The following is a 27,325-nucleotide window of genomic DNA, read 5'->3' as shown; positions in this document are numbered from 1 at the left end:
ACTCACAGAAAATTACTTAACCAAGCAAAGCAACAGTCCACGCACTATAAATTCAACCATGATGTCAAGGTTCCATGGCCAATGGGACATTTTATATTTTTTACTGGCTAGTCAAAGATTAAGAATGTGAGTGTCAAAACGAATGATAGATGAACAAACTTAACCCTGGAAATTTTACTTGTCATTAAAACAATTGTGTTGATGTAAGATGTGTAATTGACATTAAGATGTTTAATATTTTCATAGTTGAGTATTTGTGGAATCCTGGATGTGACAAATGAGTCATTCATTGTGTACCTGCACTTCAGCCAGCACAGACAGGACAGCCTTGTGCTTCTCATCCGGGATCCCACAGTGGAGCAGCACCGCCCTCAGCAGGCAGTGGTGGTTCATCCGGATGTAGCAGTTCTGGGCCTGTGCAGAGCAAACACACGGCAACATGGAGCATGAAAGGCCTTCTTACAATCGTTCAGGTAATGTGGACAATGTTGTATGTGAATATGGCAGTATTAACTACTTCTATAGATTGCTTGGCTTCCAGCGTGTAGTTATGCTATCTGTGAATTTTGTATGATGTTTATCTTGAGATAAGGGTAGTCATATTCTGTCACTTAAGAATTAACACAAAAAAAAGAGATACTTGACAATTTCACATTTGTACCCTGAATGTGCCTGAAGAGACATTCATCACAACATATAAGACTTGAATGTTTTTTGTATAAATAATTATAACATGCATATTTATTATGCGCCAAATTCACACCCTAAGGCGAAGCACTACATTATTACCCCAGTCAATGGATCAGTGTGTACTTCATTTTCATTCTCAGCTCCCTGGGGAGTATACAACCCAAGCATGGTACCTGTGAGTACTTACATGGAGTGAAGGGAACTCCTTGATGCAGTGCTGGACTATCACCAACACCTCAGCATCAGGGATCAAGCTGAAGTCACAAAGACAGTGAGAGATCAAGAGAGAGAACTAATAGGGTTCAGACAATAGTAATTAAGGCTGCATAAAAAATGCTTTTTGAGGCGCATTCTTCTCAAATGTAAAAGATGAAGGTAGGACTTATTTAAATATTTTTTACTGGAAACAAAAGTGATGTGGGAGGAACATGATTTCAGTATCATCGTTATGAGTAAACCTATCAAGGATCCCTCCCTTACATCTTCCCGAGGCAAGAGTGAGTGAGTGAGTGAGTGAGTGAGTGAGTGAGTGAGTGAGTTGGGTTTAACGCCGCTTTTAACAGTATTCCAGTTATATCACGGCGTGTCAGCTTAATGTGGGAGGAAAGCAGGTCTCAGACGTTTACCACTTCGGTGAAACCCACGAGCACAGGTATGGTGCTCACAAACCTAGAACTAATCGGGGCGAACCGGGATTCGAACCCACAATCATAGGTTTCTGGCGTGCCCAAGGGACGCAACTCTGCACATCCCGAGGCAAGAGCATCCACTAGCCTTATTATCAAAGTCTTGTTTCCACCCTTTCCACATCAAGCCCACTTTCCTGTGGTAAATATGATTGGACTATCGCACATATTGATAGTCCAATCAGAGAATATTTCACAAAATCAACATCCACGACTGGTACACCTTCGTATGAAAGTGATTTACCATTGCCTGTGTTTGTTGACACAAATATGTCTTTTTCATCTCTTAAACACCCCAATGATTGCCTATTTTTTTGTGTCATGGATGAAAATGCGAATGTTTATGTTATCTGATCGACTAGGTGGTCGCCTACTGTAGTCGCCATCTTTGTGAAGCAATACGAGATTAGAACAGCAGATTGGATATCGCGTTTTCATTACAAGGGGCACAACTCCTACTTGATATACTTGAGGGGGCGCCAGGGTCAAGCTAAGAAAAGTGGCCTTGATTTGGCAAGGGTTGGAACTTGGCTTTGATATAGGCTAGTGGACATGTGTGTCTCGGGAAGATGCCTCCCTTATGATATAGTCAAATGTCAGATGGGAGAACACACGAGACAGGACACACCTTCCTGGAGTTGGAGTGATGATGTCAAATGCACACTCTGTCATTTCACGTGGATGCAGGCCAAAGAATTTCTTCTCTCTGAAAACCCGCTCCAAGCTGAATCTCTTCAGGTTCAGGATGTTGTTCCGTGCTATGTATCTTGCAAACGGAACCTGCAAAGAATTTGTTTTAGTTTTGTCAAGTGCTTGATAAGCTCTCATAGCAGACTTTCTGACATTTTCCATGCATGTGTTCTATCCTATAGACCTAATCAGTTTCAGAAACAGGTAGAAACTTAGAGTGAGTGAGTGAGTATGGTTTTACGCCGTTTTTAGCAATATTCCAGCAATATCACGGCGGGGGACACCAGAAATGGGCTTCACACATTGTACCCATGTCGGGAATCGAACCCGGGTCTTCGGCGTGACGAGCGAACGCTTTAACCACTAGGCTACCCGACCGCCCCGGTAGAAACTTAGAGAGACTACCAGCCTAACACATGTTGACATGTGCCAAAATACCCACACAATTTGAATGGCTCCAACTTGTAGTTCCAGTGAGTATTGCACTGGTTTTCCTCCCTTTCCATACTGTGAGTAAAATGTTACAGACTCAAAAAAACAGTAAACACATATCACATTTAGCACTGGAGGTTGGACATACATTGAGACCCAACAAAATTCAAAACATGTTCACAATGTTCTATCTAGTGTTCAAAATAAAGGGAGGTCCTTGGTCCTTGAGGTTTGTTCCTATAGTACATGTATTTGTATGGCCCCCTCATTTTCTAACACTTTAACATGGAAACCCCACTCAGACACATCATACCGACTCCGAGCCCACCACTTCTAGTTTTATCCCCTTAATGCCAAGCGCAAGGCAGTGTTACAAGTAACATCGTTTTTTGGTATGATGTGGCAGGGAATCGATCCACAGACCTTCTTCTCTCCAGGTAGATGCTCAATCCACTAGATCACGGAGGTGGTCGTTGAGCAACATAAACTAGACTTGGATAGCAAACAATTTTTTTAACTTATCCTATTTCACACCATGCATTTCATCCTTCTTCTTTCGATCCTATGTGGAACCATGCTTGAACAAAACTTCTAAAAAAACAATTCACCCGAACACATCCCAGCCATGGTCACCACCCAAATAAATGTGCATAGCATCCCCCACGCACTTGCCACACGAATAACCCTGCTACTCCATTCTCTTCCATTGCCACTTAGCAAGTCAATTATTAGAGATTGGTTGTTTTCCCCCATGCATTTCCCTGCCTTCTTAGCATAGTATTAACATCTACATAAAGGCAAATGGGCAAGAAAGGTTATTGTATACTTTACAAGTTCTAAGTAGTCTTTGGACTATTACACTACTGGCCTTGTCAAACCCTGACAGTCTTGTTATTAAGAGCTGATGTCAAGCTAAGGACATACCCTGAGATCATACGGCAGCCCAATAAGGCCACCGCTGTGGTCCATCAGCCGAACGTATTGGTCGTTGCTCTTGTACAGGTCCGACTGAGGCATGAGGAAAGGTGTAGCTACTTTGGTCCCGCCATGTAGCTCAAACACCCGCTCTATAGAATTGTGGACAGACATCTGCAGCTGGGAGGACTTCAGGGTAAACATGCCCTGAGAAGACACAACAGACATGCGTCAGAGCTACTTCTGTCAATGAACTAAATATGAAACTGTGGACATCATAAGTCTGTTTGCATTATCAGCACTGACCAGTATTACTTATGATTTCAAAGATTTTCCTGGTGAATACTTGTATGTCAGAATAAGGGAGTAAGAAAACATAAATATTTTTGTCTTGATTAATTTGGGGTAAATTTCCTGAAAGAATTAATTTGAAAAATGAGCATTTCTGATTAAATGCAATGTTTTTATACTTACCTGAAAAAGAAGAAGATATTCATAATATGCAGATTTTCAAGGAAACAAGGATTTTACACTTTCTTTCATTTTGCAAAATTAAGCTCCATAATGTTTTAAAATAAAAATGAATAAATTAGTTTTCCCTCCTACCTTAACCAGCTCCAGATCATAAGAGAGGTCACTGGCCGGTGAGACTTGCTGGCCAAACACAGCTTCCATCATCCGATGGTAGGCCTTGGACTGTGGATTGGCAATTGTGGAGCGCAGGATCTCATTAAGCTCCGCCTCCTCCATCTGAGGGGGTGGCATGTAGTCTGACTGAAGAAGCTCCTTGGACGTGGGCCTCCGACTAGGGTCATGGTTGAGCAGCCACCGCATCACACTGGCCTGGCGAGGAAACAAACAACCACTCAATACAAGCGTCTGACATTTCTCACAGTTTAATAATCTTGAATAACAAATCGAGAAACTTTAGTATTCGCAAGTGACACTGCATTTACACAAATGTGATATGACAAGATGGAGATTCACTTGCACTCCTTCAGATATTAGGGGTGAAACAATACAGCAAGGTCACAATACAGTTATGTATCCCGATTCATAGGTCATGGAACAATATGTATCACCATACCTCAAATAGGGTGGAAATTTCTTCACAATAAATACAGTAGAACACAGATATAACGAACTACAAGGGACCAGAGAAATCAGTTTGTTATATCCGTTGTTCGTTATACACGTTTTCGCTCGGAAACATCCGCCATTTTGGATAAGACAAACACACAATACACGTAATTGCAGCATTGACTTGTATTGGCAGTGTATATGTTTAATGTTTGTTTTACAGACAAGATTACATGTACAGGTAAGATTAACACAATGCAAATTTAACAAGGTTGATCCGTCACCGCTGATTGTATTGATTCACCGCCATTGTGTTGATTCGCCGCTGATTGCGTACTGCCAATTGTCAGTGACACTCGACACTGAGTGAGAATTCTCAGTTCGCTATACACGTCACTTATTAGTGATAGATGGGCTTGTCGGTGATGAGATATCAGTTCGCTGTATCCATTAGTTCGCTGTAGAGAGTTCGTTATATACGTAAGTTTTATATGATATTATATAGGAGATAAATCGGGGATTTTTTAACAGTTCGGTGTATCCGTTTGTTTGCTATATCCGTGTTCGTTATATCCGTGTTCTACTTTATTTTGGAGCAGGAAAGGAAACGTTAGCTGTAGACATGTTCGTAGAGGCTATTCTTAGTAATTAACTTGAAACTCTAATTACATCACATTTTGTGACATTTGACAAAAATGTTTGGGTGGGTGGTGGTGGTCATTAAATGAATAGTTAGTCATTTATTTGAGCAAGTGTAACGTCTTGTATTGATACAGAAATAAACATATTAAGTATTGTATCGTCGCATAAAATCATGATGCACTGTGCACAGACATATCGTTTTCCCCCATCAGTTATGTTAAATACAACTTAATTACGCAACTAATAGTTTTTCTGAAACATGGATGTCTGTCCTTTATTTGAGTTTCTCAAAGAGTAATTGTGGGACATGCCAGTAGATAGCCGTCTCTCTCTTCTTGACAAGGGGTACCTGGTTAGCCATCTCTATTTCATCAAAGTCCTCGGGGAAGAAGACAACGTTGCCCCGCACACTGCCCAGGATCTTCACCCTCTCCATGCCTGTAGGGAGAGGCTTGTAGCACATCTCGAAGAAGATGATACCCAGGCTGTAGATGTCTACTTTCTGTAGAGCGAAAACAAAAAACACTTTCATTTTCTATAGTGAGGGAAAATTGTGTGTAACCTTTGTATTGGAATGTTAACATGGTTAATTTGTTTTTTTCTTTATGTCAATATTAAAAACATATTATATCACTGACATACAGAAGTGTCCCTGCTAGCACTGACCTGATCATAGTGAAGCTTGTCGCCCCCGCTCATGACTTCAGGACTGACGTAAAGAGCTGTCCCCACCTGCCCCGTCATGTTGCCATCACCCAGACTCCCAGACCGAGATGAGCTGAGGAAATTGGTGTCAGAGTATGATGTCTGAGGGAGACTAGCATCCAACAAACCACTCTGAAATACATAGAGCATATTTGTCTTTTCTTGTCAGATAACATATTTATCTTTAAATAGACCTGCAAAGTTAATATTCTCATGAGTGGTGTAGCAACGAGATTCTAGTTATCGTCCAAAATCATTCTTCCAACTTTGTCAGTTTGTAAACAGTAATAACCAGGTTCTTGAGTGTGACAAGTTCAGCTAACCAGCTTCAGTGGCAGAAAGGTTATGATGTCATTTGAATGTGACGTCAAAATGGTCAGCAAGGGATTTCGATGCAAGTTCATTGTAGCAATCTCACACAATGCAATATCTTCTTTGGAAGCAAGTTTTTGAAGATGAAGACATGTTTTTTGACAGGAAAAAGACAAATGTTCTGTTTATGAAGTATTTTTTGGTATGATGTTCATTATCTTACTCTGAAAAGCACAGTCTCACAGAGAAAGTAGTTCCAGCATTAAGTGTTATTTCACTTGAGTGAAATACCAATGTTATATTTGGAGATACCCCGCGGTGCATCCGGAGTAGCGGTACATCGAGGAGCGTTAAGTCGAGGGACCACTGTATATAGTCTGGAAGGTAATTTAAGGTACTGACGTTTACTACAATATCTGAAAAACTATCAGACCTACTCCAGTCAAAAAGTTGGTATGAGATTATTAAACAGTTATACATAACTGGATATTACATTTAAAGACAAGCGGTGCATGAATAAAAAATCTGTCTATTTAGCTATCACTATATTTCATCAACAACCAGACCTGTTCATCACTGGTGGAACGAGCATTCATTGAAACAGCCATCTGCATAATGCTACCCCTGCGTCACAGGGCCATATGACACAGTTGAACCAATCAACTCAAATCGAAAGGGTGCACGGGAATCACGCACGCATGAATACGGTGTTAGCGTTGGGTGTCTCAACGTGCGTGATTACCTTCCAGACTATATATAGTATTGCATCACTAAATACATAAAACATACATGCATGTTACTTTAAACATAACAACAACTGATTCTCAGTAATGAATTGAGGAACAGGTACAGGAGGTGGACATGACAGTGTGAAGATATGTCTTGGATGTGCTATCTCGGTGTTCCTTTCTTCGTTTTGTCCTCAGGTAGAACATCCTGTCAGGTAGGGTGGTTTTCACAATCCATGCAGGGAAGAAGGCTATGACTATTTCTATAGCCTTACATAGAAGGGGATATGATAACCATCAGTTTGGGGGACAAGTAGAACTCAACCATACTGCAACAAAGTAAGCAGGATTCACCCCAAACCTTGTTTTGACATTTTGTACCTTAGCTATGATATCAGTGGTCGCTAAACCAAAATCTCCAATCTTCACATGATCGTTGGAGTCCAAGAAGATGTTGACTGGTTTCAGGTCTCGATGTATCATACCCTGAAACAAAGAGTGAGTGAGTGAGTGAGTGAGTGAGTGAGTGAGTGAGTGAGTGAGTGTATGAGTGTGTATGAGTGTGTATGAGTGTGTATGAGTGTGTGAGTGAGTGAGTGTTTGAGAGTGTAAGTGTGTGTGTGTGTGTGTGTGTGTGTGTGTGTGTGTGTGTGTGTGTGTGTGTGTGTGTGTGTGTGTGTGTGTGTGTGTGATTGTAGGTTTGTGTGAGTAAGGTTATGGATTTCAGTGAATAGGTGAATGAGTGAATGAGGTTTTCAGCAATAGCAAACAACATCCTATGAACTGTTACAGTGTAACAAAGGTGAGCAAATTGTGTGAGCTTTGATAGGTGCTGTTTGAGGTGCCAAATAAGTAAGTCAAGGACAACTTGCTTGAGGCTTGTCTGCAAGTACGGGTAAGTCACTTGCCAAGTGAAGCCTTTAATTATGTCACAATGTTTGTTGCCAATAATAACAAGCCTGCGTTCTGTCTGCTGAGCAACTCGTCTACTGGATGTACCAGGTCATCTGTACCTTTAGAACCAAGTTCAGGTACTCCTTATGACAAACACGGGGAGCTGTACCTATAGCTGATTCATAATATACCACTCAACACTGGCTAAGGTCCAAAACAGTCATCTTTATTCAAAAGTGTGGTCCTCAGCTGATGGTGAGTATTATATAAATGCAAGAATATATTTTCAAGTTGTTCTCAGGTATTGTTAAACATACTGGTCAGGGGCTTCTCTTATCTGTGCATTCTCAGGGTGCCTCACTTCACTTTTTGTCTAAAATAAGAAACAGAACACCTTCTTGCAGATATGTTTTGCTGACAGGGCTTTTTATATAGGTAATATATTGTTTTTCAGTCTCAGCTAATTCAGCTATCCACTGTTTCCATCAGACTTCTTCCAGCTATATGATGGTGTTTTGTCATCAGTTGAGTCTGGACCAGACAAACCAGTGGTTAATAATATAAGCAATGTCCCACACCATCTGGGTACAATGGCATCAACCAAGTCATCAATTCTGGCTACCCGGTTTTGACTATACCTGACTTTAGTCATACGGCAAGTATATGTTTCTAGGAACCCATTCAAACCCAGGATTTCCAGGAGGAATTTCCACAAGGAGTTTCCACAGGAAGGCTGCTACTTACCAGTCACACACCTATGACATTCACAGACATAACAGTAAGCATACACTATTAACAGTGAGTGAGTGAGTGAGTGAGTGAGTGAGTGAGTGAGTGAGTGAATGAGTAAGTGAGTATGGTTTTACGCCGCTTTTAGCAATATTCCAGCAATATCAAGGCGGGGGACACCAGAAATGGGCTTCACACATTGTACCCATGTCGGGAATCGAACCCGGGTCTTCGGCGTGACGAGCGAATGCTTTAACCACTAGGCTACCCGACTGCCCCACACTATTAACAGATTATATGAGCAAAACCAACCTGTTCGTGAATGTGAATGAGTCCTTCGACGATCTCCCTGAAGAGCCTCCAGACCCTGGTAACATCCTGGTACAGGCCGGCATCAATACAGTTCCTCAGGGTGCTCTTCTCACAGTACTCCATCTGGTACACAACAATAGGTGGCCACATTGTACACAAGCCATTTCCCTTGTTGTCAAATACCATATAATCCCAAGATGGATTAGAAAATCAGAAACTTAATAAAGTCTCCTTTACTTCTAACTCATGGAAGGAAGGACTGGAATAGGATCTTCTTCGTATAATTTATAGGAGTGAGCGACTGAATGTTTCACACATCAGGTTACAATATTTCAAATAAATAATTGAACGTGTGTCAGGCAAATTAGTGGTGGAACTCATTAAGTAAGTGAGTGAGTGAGTGAGTGAGTATGCTTTTATGCCCCTTTTGGAAATATTCCAGCAATATCACGGCGGGGGACACCAGAGATGGGCTTCACACATTGTACCCATGTCTTCGGCCTGATGAACGAACACTTTAACCACTAGGCTACCTGACCACCCCATAACTCATAAAACTCCCTGATATATATATACATGTTCGGTAATACCGTCATAGTACAACAACTGGTAACTGTACATGATATTGATGTCCCCTAACTATCATGTTTACTAATCCAACAGTACATCGTTGTCATACCTGTATGTAGAGGTACTGCAGTTTGGGCACAATCTCTATCAAGGACTCCTGTGTGTTGGTGCTGGCTGTCTCCTGTTTCTGGAGGTTCTTCACACTCTACAGAGACAACAGTGACATATTGGTAGAGGGTACACACACAACATTAGTCTCATTATTTGGTTGATCTAAACTATTAAAGGCACAGTCAGTAACAATCATTATCTGGCATTACCCTGTTTCAAGGAACAGATGTTTGGATGCATCAGCACATGCCTAAAGCTAGATCAAGGCAATGAAAGGACAACACCTGATCATGTTCAAACTCTAATATTTAAATAGTGAGTCGTGTAGGATGCAAAAAGTGTTATCCAACTTGATACAGATTGCTCATAAAAATAACTGACAATCTTATTCTGGTAAAAAATAGACTCAAAGTTAAGCATGTCAATAGCTGATATTCTTCAATCTAACATTCAAATACTCATCTGAGCAGCATGTGCACTGACGTAACATCAATACTATTCTTCAAAATCAGTTGAAACAAGAACAGTTCACCAGCCTGGGACCCCTTGTTCATGCTTTGGACCCCCCAAAATGAGTTACTGAGAGTCCTCTGGACTCAAGGTAAAAATACCTACATAATCACTGCACTCGGCTGAATTTTACTCTTTGCCTTATGCCTGTATGGTGCTAGATGTTATGAATGATGATACTTCTACACTGGAGACTCACCAATTCCGATTCTGTGACAGCTGGTTCACTGATACCATCAGTCTCAAACACAATACTGTCAGAGTTATCCAAAACTGGTCTGAAACATTTAAAGAACTATGATATTCCTTGTATAAAAAACCCAGCTATATCATAGGATATGAGTCTGATATGTGAGGAGCGCCCAGACTCATGCAGACTCATGCATATTATACACATTTCCACGGTAAAGGGACACAACTCTGCACAAGAAATTGCAATGCCTTAGTCCATTATGGCTGCTCAAAAGTAAAATCTATCTCTACAAATAAGTATTCATATCATTATCAGAAAACCAGAAAGTCATTTCGATATTCAGAGTTAGTCCCTAACAGTTGCTTCAAACAAACAAGATTATTGCAGCAACGACTTACAAGAACGACTTCCCAAATACATCTTGCTCATCTTCATCATCATCATCAGAATCAGAGGCAAGACACTTCTGACATGCTGTGTCAAATGCTAAACTGACACTCCATTCCATGGACCCTTCAATGGCCTTGGGAGCCTCTCGCTCGATATCATCTGTTACATTGAAACTGTTTTGCTCATTGTTAGATGAAGGAGCTGACTTCTTCTGACTTGAATCGGTTGTCTTTGATGTGTAGCTGGAGGACGTGTCACTCTGAGCTGGTTCCTCGCTTACTTCTATCCAGGAGTTGTAATATCTGGAAACATTGTATTGCAGTAGGAAAATATTGAAATAATAAGGCTGCTTGGCCTAACTTATTAACATCAGTATAGCTGTTCTGATTTTTCAAAGCCTAATCACATGGGTGTTCAAACAGGTTCTAGCTATGTTTCGACTATTGCTATCTTAAACGTGTGAAAATGTTCAATTGCAAGAGACATATACGAATACTGACTGCCTATAACATGGCTGATATATCCCACACCATTCCTTTCTGAAAGGTAAACACAGCAGGAACTTGTATGAAATGACATTACGACACTGACTGACCATATTATGAAACAAAGGACCAAAGGGGTGCTTACCAAGATAGTTTCAAACTATGTGCACTGACTGATCGGTGTTAAGGGCAAGACATTAATGACAATAAAGAACTGTTATCCATAAACAAATTCTAAATACCTTTCAAAGACCCAATTTTCCCACAAACATGGCATAACCGTCAGTAACGGATCAGACTCTGCCAACAGGAAACACCTTACCTGACAACATTCTCATGGTTGAGTCTTGACAACAGCTTTACTTCCCTCGTAATCTTCTTGTTGAACTGTTTACTCTTGGGGTTGAGGGGTATTCGTTTGATGGCATACATCCGTCCATCTAACTTGTTCTTCACTTTGATCACATCCCCAAACCCTCCCCTGCCTAGTGACTTGAGTATTTCAAACTCCCCCGTGAGTCGTGACTGTCCGGTGGCCTCCAGGGCAGTCACATGCACATAGGGGAGACAACCATTGTCCTCCTCATCCTCATTCTGGTTCTGTTCTTTGGTATCTGTGTAAGAGATATCATAATACTATCTTCTAGGGCGGGGACGATACACCAACTGTGCAATCCAGTACGTATCATATTATCTTGCTCATGATCTTACAAATACCACGATACTTACATGTGCTCTTATCTCTGGTGCGTAAGCCATCTTTTTCATAGACAAGATGGCCAAATACCTGCACACTGATGATTTACAGTTGGCAGTGTCTGTTTAAACTGACTAGTGACTAAATCCTAACTGAGAGGAGAGGGAGTCCTAAGTTGGATAACTTGTTCCCAATCCATTTCAATCTGAATAAAATATGTTTAAATCAAATCAAATCAACTGACTAAATGTGATAAATTCAAACCTATTTCTCTCATTGAGTTAAGTATGGTGATGTCGTCAGGTGTGTGGGAATGTATAGTGTGAGAAAGTATTCCTGTATATAAGAAACACAACCTGTTGCCCCACCTTTCTGAAAACGTTCCTGGTCAGCTGGTCTGATAGGAATGGTCCCTGGCAATGGTTCTTTAAGGAAGTTATGGTCCAGAAGTTGACTAGCCGACCAGCGATGACGTTCATCCTGCATGAGGCATCTGAAGATAGTGACAAACACATGAGAATCTGTACATCACATGGACATCTACTTGCAAACTGATCATAAATACTGATAGAAACCTTTTATACTTATGCTACTCAGGATCGACTAGCAGACCTGTTATGCAGGAGTTAGTTGATGTTAAAAATGTTACAATCTTCACCATGGCAAATAATCAGATGACTTCATTCCCTAAATCTTCCAGATGTGAGGCAGGACAGGGTCTACTTTATTTATTCTTAAATTAGGTTTACACGATATGCGTGAACCATTGTGCCAGTTATGCCCCATGTATGGTCATCCAGCATATTATGTCTCCTTACTTGTATGATCAATATTTTGGCATAATTATTAACTTTGAAAATGACATCAGCTATCAGTAACTTCCTGTAATATATCTCTGGCACATGAGTGTAATTTGATGGACGACTATCTTTAGCATGGGGTCATCTGAATCAGATTTAAAATGGAGTGGTTTTAAATGCGTCCAGGGTACATAGTTACTTGTTCGTTTGTTTGTTGTTAAATATTGCACTGAGCATTATTCCAGGAATGTGACAATTGTCAAAAAATAATCAAGCCCAGTGATTTATATTATGAGCATCTATCTACGAAATTGGGATACCATGACATGCATAAACAAAGCTGTCGGGTCCGACCACCTGGTTTCTTTAGCTGCCTCTAACTGTCAAATTCACAGACTGTAATCATGGGGTTCTGAATAGTTTCTCTCGGTGTTCATGGTGCAGTTACAGTTGTTAAGCATATCTGACTCACAATAGGCACTAACACAAAGGATTTGTAGCAAGGAAAAACATTGACCATCACCTTTTACTCATGGTGGAAGGTCAAGGTACAAACTGCAATGACCATGATGTTGTAAATTCTCCGGGAACAGTAAGGTGTCTACCCTAATGAGAAGAATACATGCATATCAACAGTGACAACTAACTTGGTGAGAAAGTCATGTAGCTGGGCGGGAAGGGTGGTTGGAATGACTGGCTGTATATCCTGGACACGCTGCCCTTCAGCCAGAGACAGCACCATCAGGCCCTGTCGGCAGAACACAGGAAACTTGTAATCGAGTAAATAAGAGAGAAATGGAAATGTGAAGCTTAATTTGTCATCAATTTCAAAAACTGATTTTACGTTCGTTAAATATCCTTGAAATTAACCATTCAACCTCATGAAAATATCATACACGACCAATGTTAAATTACTCATCACTTTTTCTATTAGTATTGTTATTCTGTCATGACAGAATGGACATAAACCAACTGTGTTTTAAACTGAGACGTTGGAACCGGTCAAATTCTAATTCGAAACCTCTTAATTCAAGAGCAGTCGGGTAGCCTAGTGTTTAAAGCGTTCGCTCGTCACGCCGAGGACCCGGGTCTGATTCCCTAAATGGGTACAATGTGATAAGCCCATTTCTGGTGTCCCCGACCATGATATTGCTTGAATATTGCTAAAAGCAGAGTAAAACCATACTCACTCACTCACCCTTAATTCAAAACGTAGTAGCCCAGCAGGTTAATCTCACAACTAGCAAGAAACAGTTTAATGTTGGGATGGCTTGAGAGATTTAGAAGTATTTTCATTATTTGGGGTAGAAAGTGGTTTCTCTACTTGGCATGAAACAACTTGCCTGAGCAAGTCAGTCTAATGGTAAAACAATGGCATGGGGGATTTAGAAGTGTTTCCATTGTTCGGAGTAGAAGGTCTACCTCATCCCCTGACACAGCCTGTCAGGACTCACCAGCTGGAAGATGTCTGCCTTTTTGCCTCCCTTGCCGATGACGGACGGACGTATATCCTGAAAGTGAACACCTGGTCGAGCCTGCTCTACTGTCTCATACAGGTCAGACAGTCTGTAATAGAGAGAGAGTGAATGTTGTGATTGCTGGAGTCAGCATCACTGCACGTAACATCTGGATAGACAAACACAGTGGGCAACATCAGGTGTTATATTTGGGCTAACACTTTCTCAGTAAAGTACATATCCTAGTACTTTCTGAGGTCAGAGCAGCATATTTGTGTAAAATACCCCCACCCACCCCAATATTCAAAACCCAATTACTTTCAATAAACTTGTGTACAGAAATGCATGCATTAAATGAAAAAATCAAAAAAGGCATTGTGTATTCAGTGGGTAAAAAGTCTCATCTCTTACAGGAGAAGCCCAGCATACTGGAGACCTGCCCCAATATCCTCACAAGGCAATGGGCAAATCTTGTCTCTGGTAATGTCAGAATGCCCATACATTCCAAACATGGTGAACAAGATTTTTGACACAGTTCACGAGTCAATTATCCAGTGACAAGGATACATTCCACAAATCATAGGTATATCAGGATTAGAACCCAATACAAAGCCAGGAAAGGCATTTACCACTGCACTACTCTAGTTTCATCCCAGATGTTAATGCCTTCACATCAATACTGGATTGGTAGAAGACATTAGACATATACTTGCAAAGAACGATAGTGGCTATAGATTGATCAATTGTTTCACCTTTTGTTGATGCTGAAATCTGCCAGTCTGATCTTGCCTGAGAAATCTACAAACACGCTGGAAGCCTGAAAGTGCAATGCAAAATACAAACTGTTGGTATCTGCTTACACTTGTATCATATATTAGGCTAAAGCAGAATATTCTTGGTTCTCAGGCATTGGAACATGTGGAATGTCAGTTTATTCAGAACATTTTTCAAATGCACTTAATTCAATTTTTCAGATACTAATTTCTAAATAATAAGATCTGAAGTAAAAATGGAAGTAAACTTGCATTAAAATAATTATGTGAAATAAAGAAATGAAGTAATGCTTGCAGTGTTTGAAAAAAGTCAAATAGATACTTCCCTTCTCTATGTACATATGTATATCAATCTGCTTCAGAATTTCCTAATTTACTAAAATTCTTTTACATTCTGAAAGAAGACACTATTAAATGACTTTTTGTGAATAATTATAATTTGTGAACAAATTTCATGTTTAACACTTGACTTTCCATATAATATCAGTCATTCAACAGAGTGAGTTAAGAAGAAGCATGGCTACCCTAAGGTCCTTATGTACAACTGCCTTGTTGTGGAGATATTCGACAGCCAGCAGCAGCTCGTCTGTGTAGGAACGCAGCAACTCCATGGGCATAGCTTGGTTCTTCTTCAGGTAGTTCTCCAAACTATGGCCTCCAGCTAGCTCGCTGAGGATCTGAATCAAGGCAGGCTCTTGTGAAGTACAGAGTATGTTAAGCACTACACCAACAAGCTAGAAATGCTTCTATTCCCACCAATGGTACATTCAGTTGAGTGCAACACCTTAACCCCTGAGAACAAAAGCGACCTGGGTCTTGTTCCAAAGAGTCAATGATATTGAAAACAAAAACTGGGAACAGAGGCAATCAAAAGATACAAAAACTGGGGTGCTTTGTTTGTTTCAATCACATCAGGAAAAATAAAAAAGATAGAGAATTCCCAAAGTGAAAAAGTCAGCAGTCGACCACTTCCATCACTTGATTAATAAGTGAGCATGGACCCATGAGTCATACTCTGTAAATGAACCCTTCATTGATGGGAATTTGTTGTCAAGAAAAACCAGAGAAACTTAAGATTTAAAAAATTCCTAAACAGCGGAAGGCACCAGTTCATGGCTAGACTTATATCTGTGCAAAAGTTTGTAACAGAAATACTGAATGGTCTTTTCAGTTATACTTTGAAAACAAAATGTGATGGATGGAGGGACAGTTTCTCAATTCCTATATCCTATTCCTACTTTATGGGAGGGTATAAAAAGCAGTATAACACTAATCTCAATGCACACCAACAGTGAATGTGGTATCACTGATGAACTTGGTTATGAAGCTTTGTAGCAGGTGTCCTGATTGCCTCCATGTACTGGTACATGTACAGTGATGCCCTCTATCCGACACCTTCCCCCGATGACACAGACACAAGCTCAACCTACATGTAGTGATCCCCCCTCTATCCCAGCCCTCCCCCAGGTGAGACAGACACACCCTCCACCCACATGTACAGTGATCCCTCTATCCGACCCCTCCCCCAGGTGAGACAGACACACCCTCCATCTACATGTACAGTGAACTCCCCTCTATCCCAGCCCTCCCCCAGGTGAGACAGACACACCCTCCACCCGCATGTACAGTGATCCCTCTATCCCAGCCCTCTCCCAGGTGAGACAGACACAACCTCCACCCGCATGTACAGTGAACCCCCTCTATCCCACCCTCCCCCAGGTGAGACAGACACAAGCTCCACCCGCATGTACAGTGATCCCCCTCTATCCCACCACTCCCCAAGGTGAGACAGACACAAGCTCCACCCGCATGTACAGTGAACCCCCTCTATCCCACCCCTCCCCAAGGTGAGACAGACACAACCTCCACCTACATGTACAGTGACCCCTCTATCCCACCCCTCCCCCAGGTAAGACAGACACAACCTCCACCTACATGTACAGTGATCCCCTCTATGCCTCCCCTCTCCCAGGTAAGACAGACACAACCTCCACCTACATGTACAGTGATCCCCTCTATCCCACCCCTCCCCCAGGTGAGACAGACACAACCTCCACCTACATGTACAGTGACCCCTCTATCCCACCCCTCCCCCAGGTAAGACAGACACAACCTCCACTTACATGTACAGTGATCCCCTCTATGCCTCCCCTCTCCCAGGTAAGACAGACACAACCTCCACCTACATGTACAGTGATCCCTCTATCCCACCCCTGCCCCAGGTAAGACAGACACAACCTCCACCTACATGTACAGTGATCCCCTCTATGCCTCCCCTCTCCCAGGTAAGACAGACACAACCTCCACCTACATGTACAGTGATCCCCTCTATCCCACCCCTCCCCCAGGTGAGACAGACACAACCTCCACCTACATGTACAGTGACCCCTCTATCCCACCCCTCCCCCAGGTAAGACAGACACAACCTCCACTTACATGTACAGTGATCCCCTCTATGCCTCCCCTCTCCCAGGTAAGACAGACACAACCTCCACCTACATGTACAGTGATCCCTCTATCCCACCCCTGCCCCAGGTAAGACAGACACACCCTCCACTTACATGTACAGTGATTTTCCCAGGGTCCTGCTGATATCGCATGGCCAGGTAGTTAACAAGGTTCGGGTGATGCAGGCGGATGAGAGACATGAGTTCCTGCTCGATGCTGTGAATCTGCAAACACAAGATGGGAGACCTGGTTGCTGGTGGTCTTACTTACTACATATTGCAATTTATTGAACATTCCCAGTCATTTGACTTTGACATCTTATGTTTGAAGAGCGGTATTTAACTATAACAAATTTCATCCTGAAGGGTATTCAATATAAGGTCCACTGTCATTACACTTCTTTCAAAAGAGTGAGTGAGTGAGTGAATGTCAGGACTATTTGAACATCACAACTGCCTGTAAACAAACAAGTCTAGGCAAACCTGTGGTTGATATCATGAACAACAGACCCTACACTGTAAGCACCAGAACATCATGACTCTGCTCTAACAACAGCATGAAACACCATGGGGTGCTCTCCACAATGCACTTCCTTGGTAAAATGGAAGAGAGACAATGTTTCTAACACAATTACGTGCTAACTGAACACTTACTGGCATACAGTGAGTGAGTTGGGTTTAACTCCGCTTTTAACAGTATTCCAGTCATATCACGGCGTGTCAGCTTAATGTGGGAGGAAAGCCCGAAGTGATGCAGGTCTCAGACGTTTACCACTTCGGTGAAACCCACGAGCATGGGTATGGTGCTGACAAACCTAGAAACATAATCAGGGCGAACCGGGATTCGAACCCATAATCATAGGTTTCTGGCATGCCCAAGGTACGCAACTCTGCACAGTGAATTGTGGCGCCTTAGACAACTAGGCCACCCGTGCTCTACTGGCATACAAACAAGCTGACGTTCAAGAATTATTTTTGATGTACATACTTGTTTCATGTAAGTAGTGGCATCCTTATCTTCTTCAATATCTATATGACTCGTCTTGTTAGCAAAATGCCTCCATTTCAGCACCCATTCACATATTGAAACCAAAGTCCCTGTATTGGTGTCCATTCCCGCATACAGTGTACTGCCATTTGGGTTGTGCTCTGTGGTTAGAGACGACTTGTTCAAGACAATTTATCAATTCATGTTAAAAAAATTAATCAAAGACTAAACAGAAACATATCATACTTTGCTTGCAGGAGAAGCTCAGCAGGAACATGTAATGAAACTATGAAACTAAAAAAGCAAATTTTGACTCTTGGTGGTACACTAAATTTACACATGCTTAAAAATCAGTGACACATACGAGGGGTATTCATTAACGATTTCCCCTGACCCACTTCCGATGGACCTAGTGGAATGAAACTTGGCATAGGTATTAGTCTTTCTCCACATAGGAACCACCAAGAGTTACACACTTCTCCCATCGTTTTATGCAACTATGGAGACCTCGCTTGTAAAAGCCCTCATTTTGTGTCTCAAACCAGGACTTGACTTCAGAAATCAGTGTTTCATCATCTGTGAAACGTTTTCCCTTCAAAAATGACTTCATGGTTGGAATGAGGTGGAAGTCAGATGGTGCAAGGTCAGGAGAGTAAGGAGGATGTGGAAGGATTTCATAGCCACAGGACCGCGCTTCTGTCTGGGCAACATCGGAGTTGTGTACTGGAGCATTGTCTTGCAGGAGACGGACACCCTTGGTCAGCATGCCATGCCTCTTAAGCTTGATAGCGTCCCGCAATTTCCGCAGCAGTGAAGCATAATAAGCTCCTGTAATTGTGGTACCCTTTGCCAAGAAATCCATCATCACTATTCTGTGCTGGTCCCAAAACACCGTGAGCATGACCTTGCCTGCAGAGGGTTGGACACGTGCCTTCTTTGGGGGTGGTGACTCCACATGCTTCCATTACATCGACTGAACTTTAGTCTCAGGATCACAGTGATGGACCCATGTTTCATCCTGTGTGATAAGTCTGTCAAAAAAGTTTGCCTGTTTTTTTTGGCACATGTCCAAAAGATCCTTTGAGCAATTGACTCGTTCCTGCTTTTGGAAAGGTGTGAGCAACCTGGGAATCCTTCGTGCAGACACCTTATGCATGTTCAAATTGTCATGGATGATTTTTTCCACAGACCCTACACTGATCTTGACATCTTGTGCTAACTGGCGAACAGTTATACGTCGGTCTGCCAAAATGGCGGTCTCCACTTGATGGATAGTGTCCTCATCAATGGCTGAATGGGGGCGACCAGGAATGGCAGCTGTTTCCACAGATGTCCGACCACACTTGAACTGGCGATGCCAGTGTTTAACAACGTCATATGATTGGGCATCTTCCCCATAAGTCGCTTTCATTTCATCGAAAGTTTCTTTTGGTGTGCGACCTTTCAAATATAAAAACCTAATCACTGCTCGGTATTCTACTGGCTCCATTGTCACACCCTACTCGATCATAACACCTGTAAAAGTGGTAAGATTAATAGTTTGGTGCTGCAAATTCAGACATAACCCATAGATACATGTATCATTACACGTGTGAAATTTCAACCAAATATGATAACCCTAAGTGGTTTAGGGGAAATCTTTAATGAACACCCCTCGTACATATTAAACTGTCAAATGTAATAATAAATCTTTTATCATCCAAAAATAGCAATGGCCACATCTTCATGGTTAGCTTTTGTCTCTTGAACATAGCTCTTTATGACCTCATTATGATGTGTTCATTCGACATAAACCTGACAAGCTCAAAATATTTTACCAAGGCACATTCCCCTCTGAACAGTTCTCTCCCCCTTTGTGTTAAACGCCAGCACCATGACACCACCAGGGGGAGTTTTATGTCGATTGTCTCCTTCTTCTGATGTTCTTTTTGGTGTGCTTGTTCTCCTGTTGATGAAGGTTTACACTTACTTAATCAAACTTAATGTCAATGTTGAACAGAAACAATAGACCTGTTTTTGACACAATGCATTCATGGCACTATCTGTGACGTCAATTAGCCTAAAATTGCCTCTTACACTTTGTTACAAGAATATAACCAATACTACAGACTAATAGCTTTTTCTTTGTCCTTATCTCAATTCTAATGATTTAGTTCAGGCTGGATGTATAGTAACTCAATTACTCGTTAAAACAAAGTCTTATTTTCATGTGGGTCACCAAGATTATGCCTATGATGATTCACTTTATTGTGATACATTACAAATCTTAATAGTAGTGAGTGAGTGAGTTGGATTTAACACGGCTTTAAACATTATTCCAGTTATATCACGGCGTGTCAGCTTAATGTGGGAGGAAAGCCCGAAGTGATGCAGGTCTAAGACGTTTACCACTTCGGTGAAACTCACGAGCACGGGTATGGTGCTGACAAACCTAGAAACTTAATTGGGGCAAAGCGGGATTCGGACCCACAATCATAGGTTTCTGGCGTGCCCAAGGGACGCAACTCTGCACAGCGAATCGCGGTGCCTTAGACGACTGGGCCACCCATGCCCCCCTCTTAATAGTATCATGATACACATTATGATAAATGAAATCTTGACATCTGAAGAAATTAGACGAGAACTGGTTAGAGATATTTCTACACGTTATACATTCCATTGTAAAGACAATAAAATGTCACAAATATGTCATTATTTTCCAAACATATCATTCTATATTACTGCATGACCTCATGCTCTACATATGTGTATGTCTACCTTTGTCTCCTGGTGTTCCCGTTTATCTGTTGTTGTCGTTCCCTCGAGGAGACAGGGGATTCTGATGACCGCCGCATGTCCCTCCCTGTCACCTGAGGCAATGGCTGGATCGGGGAGAAGAAAAATACTTCGGAAGAAGGGGTGGTTGGCTCAGACATGCTGTTGTTCTTATTGTCCTGAAAACCACAACTCTGTCAATGTTGCTGTAAAACTGGCAATTACCATAATAACAATAATAATTCAGTTGCATCGAGAAGATACCCGTTAATCATGATACACTTGAGATATACTACTCAAAAGAAGTTAAAGAACATTCACTTTTTGAAGATGACTATGACAGGTTAACCATAGTCATGTGAAAAAATCGGGTGTTCTTTAACTTCTTTTGAGCAGTATAGATACAACCAGGACAGCACTCATATGAAATGAACATCTGGATTCTAGGAGTTTTACATATCTTTACTGGCCAAATAGAAGTAGTTAACCTGTGCATGAGCCGAGTATTGAAGTCCTAGGTAAGCATGTGCTTTAGTTGAGTGCACTGAAGAGCGCGGAGCTGGTTGGAATATGCATGGAGAATTGTATATCTTTAATGCAACAATAATCTGCACCCTTGAATTGTGAATCTTTTCGAAAATATGTTCATCCTACCATTTTACCAGGAACGCTACAGTCTGGATGAGCAAGGTCACAGGGTTGTCTATTATGATCTCTCAAAACACTGGGACAAAAGTGTCATTTCTGATACTGCCATCACTTAACCCAGACTGATCGCTTGGCAAAAAGAAATCACATAAAACAACTAAGAGTAAGAGAACATGAACCTCACCTTTTCAATTTCATCTCTTTTTTTCTTGACCTCAATCCTTAATGCAGCTTGTTTTCGCAAAACTTCATCTTCAATATTTTGTCGCTAAAACAAATTCAACAGATGGAATTACTAAATATACTTTGCAGTATAACATGAAGACATGAAACTGTTTAGGGAGAACAACTTCTTTACACTTTGTATAAGGTTTCAGGCTTCCCTACCATGTTGTTAGTCCCACCTGGTGTAAACCCATCATAATGTATAAATATCAACTCAATATACCGGGTACTTATTCAGTAGCCACCTTATGAGGGGGCAAGAAGTAGTCCTGAAACGTTGTCACAAAGGAAAAAAAAGAAGTTGTTATCCATGAAAATTTTCATGTTCTTCCAACTTCTAAATGTCTATCAAAGCCTTCAGTGTAACATGGTCATCAAGATGACATTAAAATTAATTGTACTTGAGCAGATAAGCTCAGTTTACAGCTGAGCAGGCAGAATACTCACATTATTAAGAGCTCCAGTTTGTCAGAAGATTAGAATAGGCCTGAAGGTTAACCTCTGCCCATCAGAATAGGCCACCCCATTGCCCTACCTCACATGGGCAGATGACTGGTGTAGTAGGTGTGCAGTGTTCAAAATAAAGGAGGGATCTTGGGGCCCATGTGGTTTGCTGCTATATTATTTGAATCCAGGACCCCTAAAATCTTTTGATTTCAAAAGAAGAGTCGTGACAAGGATGATTTGCTAAACTTACGACACTGAAATTATGATGTCTAGTCTTAATGTAGGTAGTTGAATAACTTTCTGAGTAGTTTATTTGAGGAATATTAACTACAACCTAAGGAAAACTGTTCGATGTTGTTGGAAGTTAGTAAATACTATGTATCATGTGTATACGTATGGTAGAGGCAATTCAAACCCAGATAGTTTAAAACCCAGCCCTGCTATACCCAGGCTAACTAATGACTTACTAACGCAACACCAGTGCAATGAACCTCATATAACAAAAAACAATGTCGTAATTCTGTGCAATACTGATTTTCTGGCATCTGTAATGCTTGGCCCATGTTCTTCACGTACAGTCGGGGGTATGGGTAACAAAGCTGTCTAAGGTGCTAGCAAATGGCTGTCAGAATCCTATAATCATGATCATGGGTTTGAATCCCTGATTTGCACTGAAATACTGTTCACATAAATTATAAAATAATAATAATTTTGTTTTAGTCTTGACATTCACAAAATTAATTTCATGATACTGTCCTATTAAGAGAAAATTAGAAAATCTGGATCCTAAAATGCTTCTAATGGACATGTTTTGGAGATGTTATACATGTGTTAGGTGCAGGGGAACATAATGTTTATATATGAAAACTTGCCTCCTTTTCTTCTTTTCTCCTCTGCAGTTCCATCTTTTTCAGCTGTTCCTGAGCAACCATCTCTTCCTGTTTACGTTTGTTTTCCATCATCTCATCATAGAAAGATTGAGTTGGGGGCTTGTTGTTTGTGTGGAGGAACCATTGTACATGCTGAGCTAGTTCATGAATCATCACCTAGAACATCAAAATAAATCCCCATTGACAATTTAAGTTGATTAACAACTACCGACTTACATGTATGTTAACACTTCAGTGCTTCAGACTTTCAGAGGATCTGGGACATTAGCTTATGTCAAACCCAGCCAAGCCACTGGACCCATAAACATGATATTGAGAAGTATCTACACCAAGCTGAAACCATGAATATTAGTACATTATAAAAATAATGGTACGTCATATTTCAACAAGTTCCCTGGTTTCATTAATAAGGGTATAAGCTGGTCTATTAAACCCTGCAACCATGTTCATGATGGTGGAGAACCATATTCCGAGGCAAGGGTGTTAATTGACTAAAAAAGTCCTGTTTCCAACCTAGGTGAACTTGTCTAGAATTTCGTGGCTCAATCGTAGCAATGCCAGTAGCCATTACAAATAATGTCCCATCTATGTCCCTCCTATTGACAAATCAGATTCCACCTCTCATATCACTGGCATTTGCTTTAAACAAAATGGCAGCACCCAGTCAAAGTGATCTGACCAATAATCAAGATCTATATTGTAATCAAACAGGATCTTACCTTGCGAAGTGCATCAAATCATTTGAGAGCCGTGAATAACAACATGGAAGGTTGGGAAAACGTAAGTCGATGGTTCACATGTTTTGCAAATCCTGCAATTGGCCAAAATCTGCACAGCAGTCTCTGTGTTGTTTACGAACCAACTGTCAATTATGTTACACGATTTTGATTGGACTGTCCGTTCTTTGTTTTGACTATTGACAATTTTCTTTTGGGTATTCAATATACTGTTACTCCCTCAGGGCCCAGTGTGTAGAGGATTATCCTCTCAAAAGTTGATAACGTTATGAAAATGTCCTCATGGCATTTGTCTCTGTCACAATCATGGCACATATTATTATACAAGTAGATTTCATTTGACTTACCTCTCCCACAAGTTTCTTAGAAAGAGATTTTAGTTCTTCTCTAAGAGATGACAGCTGATTGTTGGACAAGCCTTTTGGATTTTCCAGATGAACGTCAGGCGGGCTATTAGTGATAAACATATGTAAAGAGGGGATTCATATGAATGATGATTACAATATCATATGATACCTCTCAGCATTAAGATCTAAAGATCATGTGATTATCTAATGAGCCAGACCTAGTTTTAATGAGATTGACTTATACCCAAAACATTTCATTGATAACTTAACAGTTACTAGTCATGTTCACACAAAGAAGTTGCAGATAGGTTTTTCATTTGTTGTTTACAGTCACACTCAGCAAAATTCCGCTATATGATGCGGTCTGTAAAAAATCAAGTCTGGACCAGACAATCCAGTGATAATCCAAGCAATAAGGATGCGATGACATGCATCAACCAAGTCACCGAGCCTGACCATCTGAACCCATTTTCTCTTGGCACATGGATGGGGATATAGAGATTACAACATGAGCGTCTGTCAGATACCATTTATCTTAAACATTTCAAAACACATCTATGAACAAAAGCTAGTTAGATACATTTTGAAACAAGTTCAGATAACTGGTATATGACAGGCATAGGAGCAGGAATTTTATTCTTACACACCATTTTAGCATTGAATCCATTCATATTTGTCTTTTCTCATGATTGCAGTGGCGCTTTTTAACATATCAGTTATGAGTGACTTCATCCTGCTTACTACTCATACCTTGTGTGACACTTCACGAAAAAGATTTCAGCCATGTCTGTGGATTATCAAGGTGATGATGATGCAAACTAGATAAGACCAGTTTTCTCAAATGTGTTTCTCACCCACAGGTGTGTAAGAAATTCAGTTTCCCTTGCCAATCCTTCTTACTATATGTACTAACTAAGTTAGTATGAGGGGTACATGATACTGATAGGATGAAGCTTTTGAAATATTACAAAAAATATATGACAACATCATTAACTTCCCTTATCATGTTTATGGTAAATTATAAGGGATTGGACCAGACATGACTTCACCAATTTGATTTCAATATGAAGTGGTCTCCTGTTTCAAGTCTCAGGATGTTTGCCTTACTCATCTGGGTAGCTGCAGGAACACCTGACGATGAGATCCACCTGTGCATATGCTGGTCTGTCAACTCCCCCCATGCTTTCCTGAGGGCGCAGTGTAAGTTTGATTTCTGGTGGACGCTGGACCTGAGAAAATTTAGTAAGCTTTTGTACTGTTAGTATAACATGCATAACTATGGATCACCTAAATGGTGAGAGTATTCCTTGTTTGAAGTGGTCTTCATTGGTGTATCATTATGATCATGTTCATATTTATTTTTCAGGTGTCCTAATATGCACCTGATGATGAATGTCATAATAATAGTCTACTATTTCAGACATTTTTCTGATATATATATCGATTATATTTTGCTGAGCTTGCCAGTAAGACTAGCTTTGGACTTGTAGCTAGAGTTGCAGACTGTATGTATGGCAAAGTTTGAAAATGTACGGTGAGTGACTGACAAAATTCCTTTCATGAGTTAATGATATATATCTGTGCCACAGTTTAAGAGATAAAATTACTATTGTATCTATTTACTATAGTTACTAAGGAGGGTTTCATATCAGTTGATATCAGCTGACTGACTGCCATCCAAAATGTCCTTTAGAAATTCTTTTTAAATTTGATAATGGCATAGAATATCAAAAGGTGATGTAATAGAAATGTCCTACTGCTATTTGTCTCCAGCAAAATTACTGGTATTTTGGTAAGATTTGGAATATATTAATCTACATCCACTTTGTCAATGAGATTTTACAATGCTTACATTAGATGTAATCTTTTAGTGATATCAAGCAATGTTAAGTGCAAACTAGGACTGTCGTAGAATTTCTGACCTTAAAATCTATTTCAGCTCAATGAGCAAAGTGCATATCATAACTTCTATATACATCTACATTTGCACTGCAGGAGGTGGGGAACAAGTGGAACCCAATTCTGGTGTCCACCCACCATGATATTGCTGGAGTGAGTGAGTTGGGTTTAACGCTGCTTTTAACAGTATTCCAATTTATCCAAATTATCAATGTGACCATAATTGCTTCTTTATTTGATTGTGCACACCATATGAAACATACTAGCCCATGTAAGATGATGTGTATCTGGCTGTCGCTAACATTGTTCATAATTATTAAGTGTGGACAAAATATTTTCATTTATCAACAGCAAAATCAAAGAAATTAATAAGCTCGATTTTCTCTGTAGGGTATTAAAGACTAAAGAAACATGACAAAGTTGGTGAGATCAGTGCAGCATGACTCTACTGTGATGGTGACAAGGCCGTGTTCGATGAATGGCAGTTACGGTACCATTGCCTATGCCTGACTAAAACTGAACTAAGAACCGATGGACGCAGTTAACACTCATTATTTACTTTGGCTATCAAAATTTTATTATCAGGTAGGTTGATGTAATGACATGTTATGGCAGTCGGGAATGCTGAATTGTAGAATATACACAAGTTTGAGTACCTTCCACGCATCCTGTTCTCTTAGATCACTGGCATCATCCATAAAAATCGACAAAAGTGCCTGGATTTCATCCTCCTGTCTTTCTGACAGGGATTGGCTAGCCATCGTCGCCGCCTGACACTCAACGAGCCCTCACAACAGCTCCTTTCTTTCACGTTTTCTTTTCTTAAGTGTCATAGCTTAGATTCTGAAAATTGCCACTCAACAGTTTTGTAAAATATGAAAATAACAGCCACGTTTACATATTACGAACACCAACATCAAAACTTTCAGAGTTTATAGGTGGCGCTGCTACGACTTCCGGTAGCAACGCAGAAAAAATATGCATAACAACGATTGGACGTAAAAGCTTATAACCCGCTTTCACACTCCATGCTCGAACTCCAAACTTCGCAAATGGCTATAAACATCGTAGTTCGTACGTCATTCTCAAATTCAGATCTCAGCACAGAACAGGGATTCGTAGTCTAACTTGGATTTTTAGAA

At 40.8% G+C, this 27,325-nt stretch overlaps 1 protein-coding gene across 1 annotated transcript in view; it reads right to left on the bottom strand.

Moving 5' to 3' along the window:
* LOC124137056 (eIF-2-alpha kinase GCN2-like) overlaps positions 1-27,144 on the bottom strand; it is a 43,516-nt gene extending 16,372 nt beyond the window's left edge. Inside the window, exons 1-27 of the mRNA XM_046503177.2 lie at positions 26,840-27,144; positions 25,392-25,513; positions 24,285-24,387; positions 23,183-23,356; positions 21,823-21,906; positions 20,994-21,169; positions 20,054-20,181; positions 18,237-18,397; positions 17,363-17,473; positions 15,326-15,478; positions 14,781-14,845; positions 14,026-14,137; positions 13,219-13,319; positions 12,140-12,264; positions 11,397-11,688; positions 10,598-10,891; positions 10,206-10,284; positions 9,495-9,590; positions 8,816-8,938; positions 7,262-7,366; positions 5,802-5,972; positions 5,485-5,637; positions 4,020-4,256; positions 3,423-3,620; positions 2,005-2,156; positions 878-944; positions 298-414 (exon numbers count right to left, since the gene is read on the bottom strand). Of these exons, the coding sequence (XP_046359133.2) occupies positions 298-414; positions 878-944; positions 2,005-2,156; positions 3,423-3,620; positions 4,020-4,256; positions 5,485-5,637; positions 5,802-5,972; positions 7,262-7,366; positions 8,816-8,938; positions 9,495-9,590; positions 10,206-10,284; positions 10,598-10,891; positions 11,397-11,688; positions 12,140-12,264; positions 13,219-13,319; positions 14,026-14,137; positions 14,781-14,845; positions 15,326-15,478; positions 17,363-17,473; positions 18,237-18,397; positions 20,054-20,181; positions 20,994-21,169; positions 21,823-21,906; positions 23,183-23,356; positions 24,285-24,387; positions 25,392-25,513; positions 26,840-26,944 (3,804 nt within the window). The 5' untranslated portion in view covers positions 26,945-27,144. The remainder of the gene's footprint in view (positions 1-297; positions 415-877; positions 945-2,004; positions 2,157-3,422; positions 3,621-4,019; positions 4,257-5,484; positions 5,638-5,801; positions 5,973-7,261; positions 7,367-8,815; positions 8,939-9,494; positions 9,591-10,205; positions 10,285-10,597; positions 10,892-11,396; positions 11,689-12,139; positions 12,265-13,218; positions 13,320-14,025; positions 14,138-14,780; positions 14,846-15,325; positions 15,479-17,362; positions 17,474-18,236; positions 18,398-20,053; positions 20,182-20,993; positions 21,170-21,822; positions 21,907-23,182; positions 23,357-24,284; positions 24,388-25,391; positions 25,514-26,839) is intronic.
* Positions 27,145-27,325: the final 181 nt, after the last annotated feature.

This window comes from Haliotis rufescens, unplaced genomic scaffold, assembly GCF_023055435.1.
Source record: "Haliotis rufescens isolate VD_foot unplaced genomic scaffold, xgHalRufe1.0.p SCAF_3, whole genome shotgun sequence".
NCBI lineage: Eukaryota > Metazoa > Mollusca > Gastropoda > Lepetellida > Haliotidae > Haliotis > Haliotis rufescens.
Note: the sequence above shows the minus strand (reverse complement) of the source record. Positions and strands in the feature narration are given on the sequence as shown.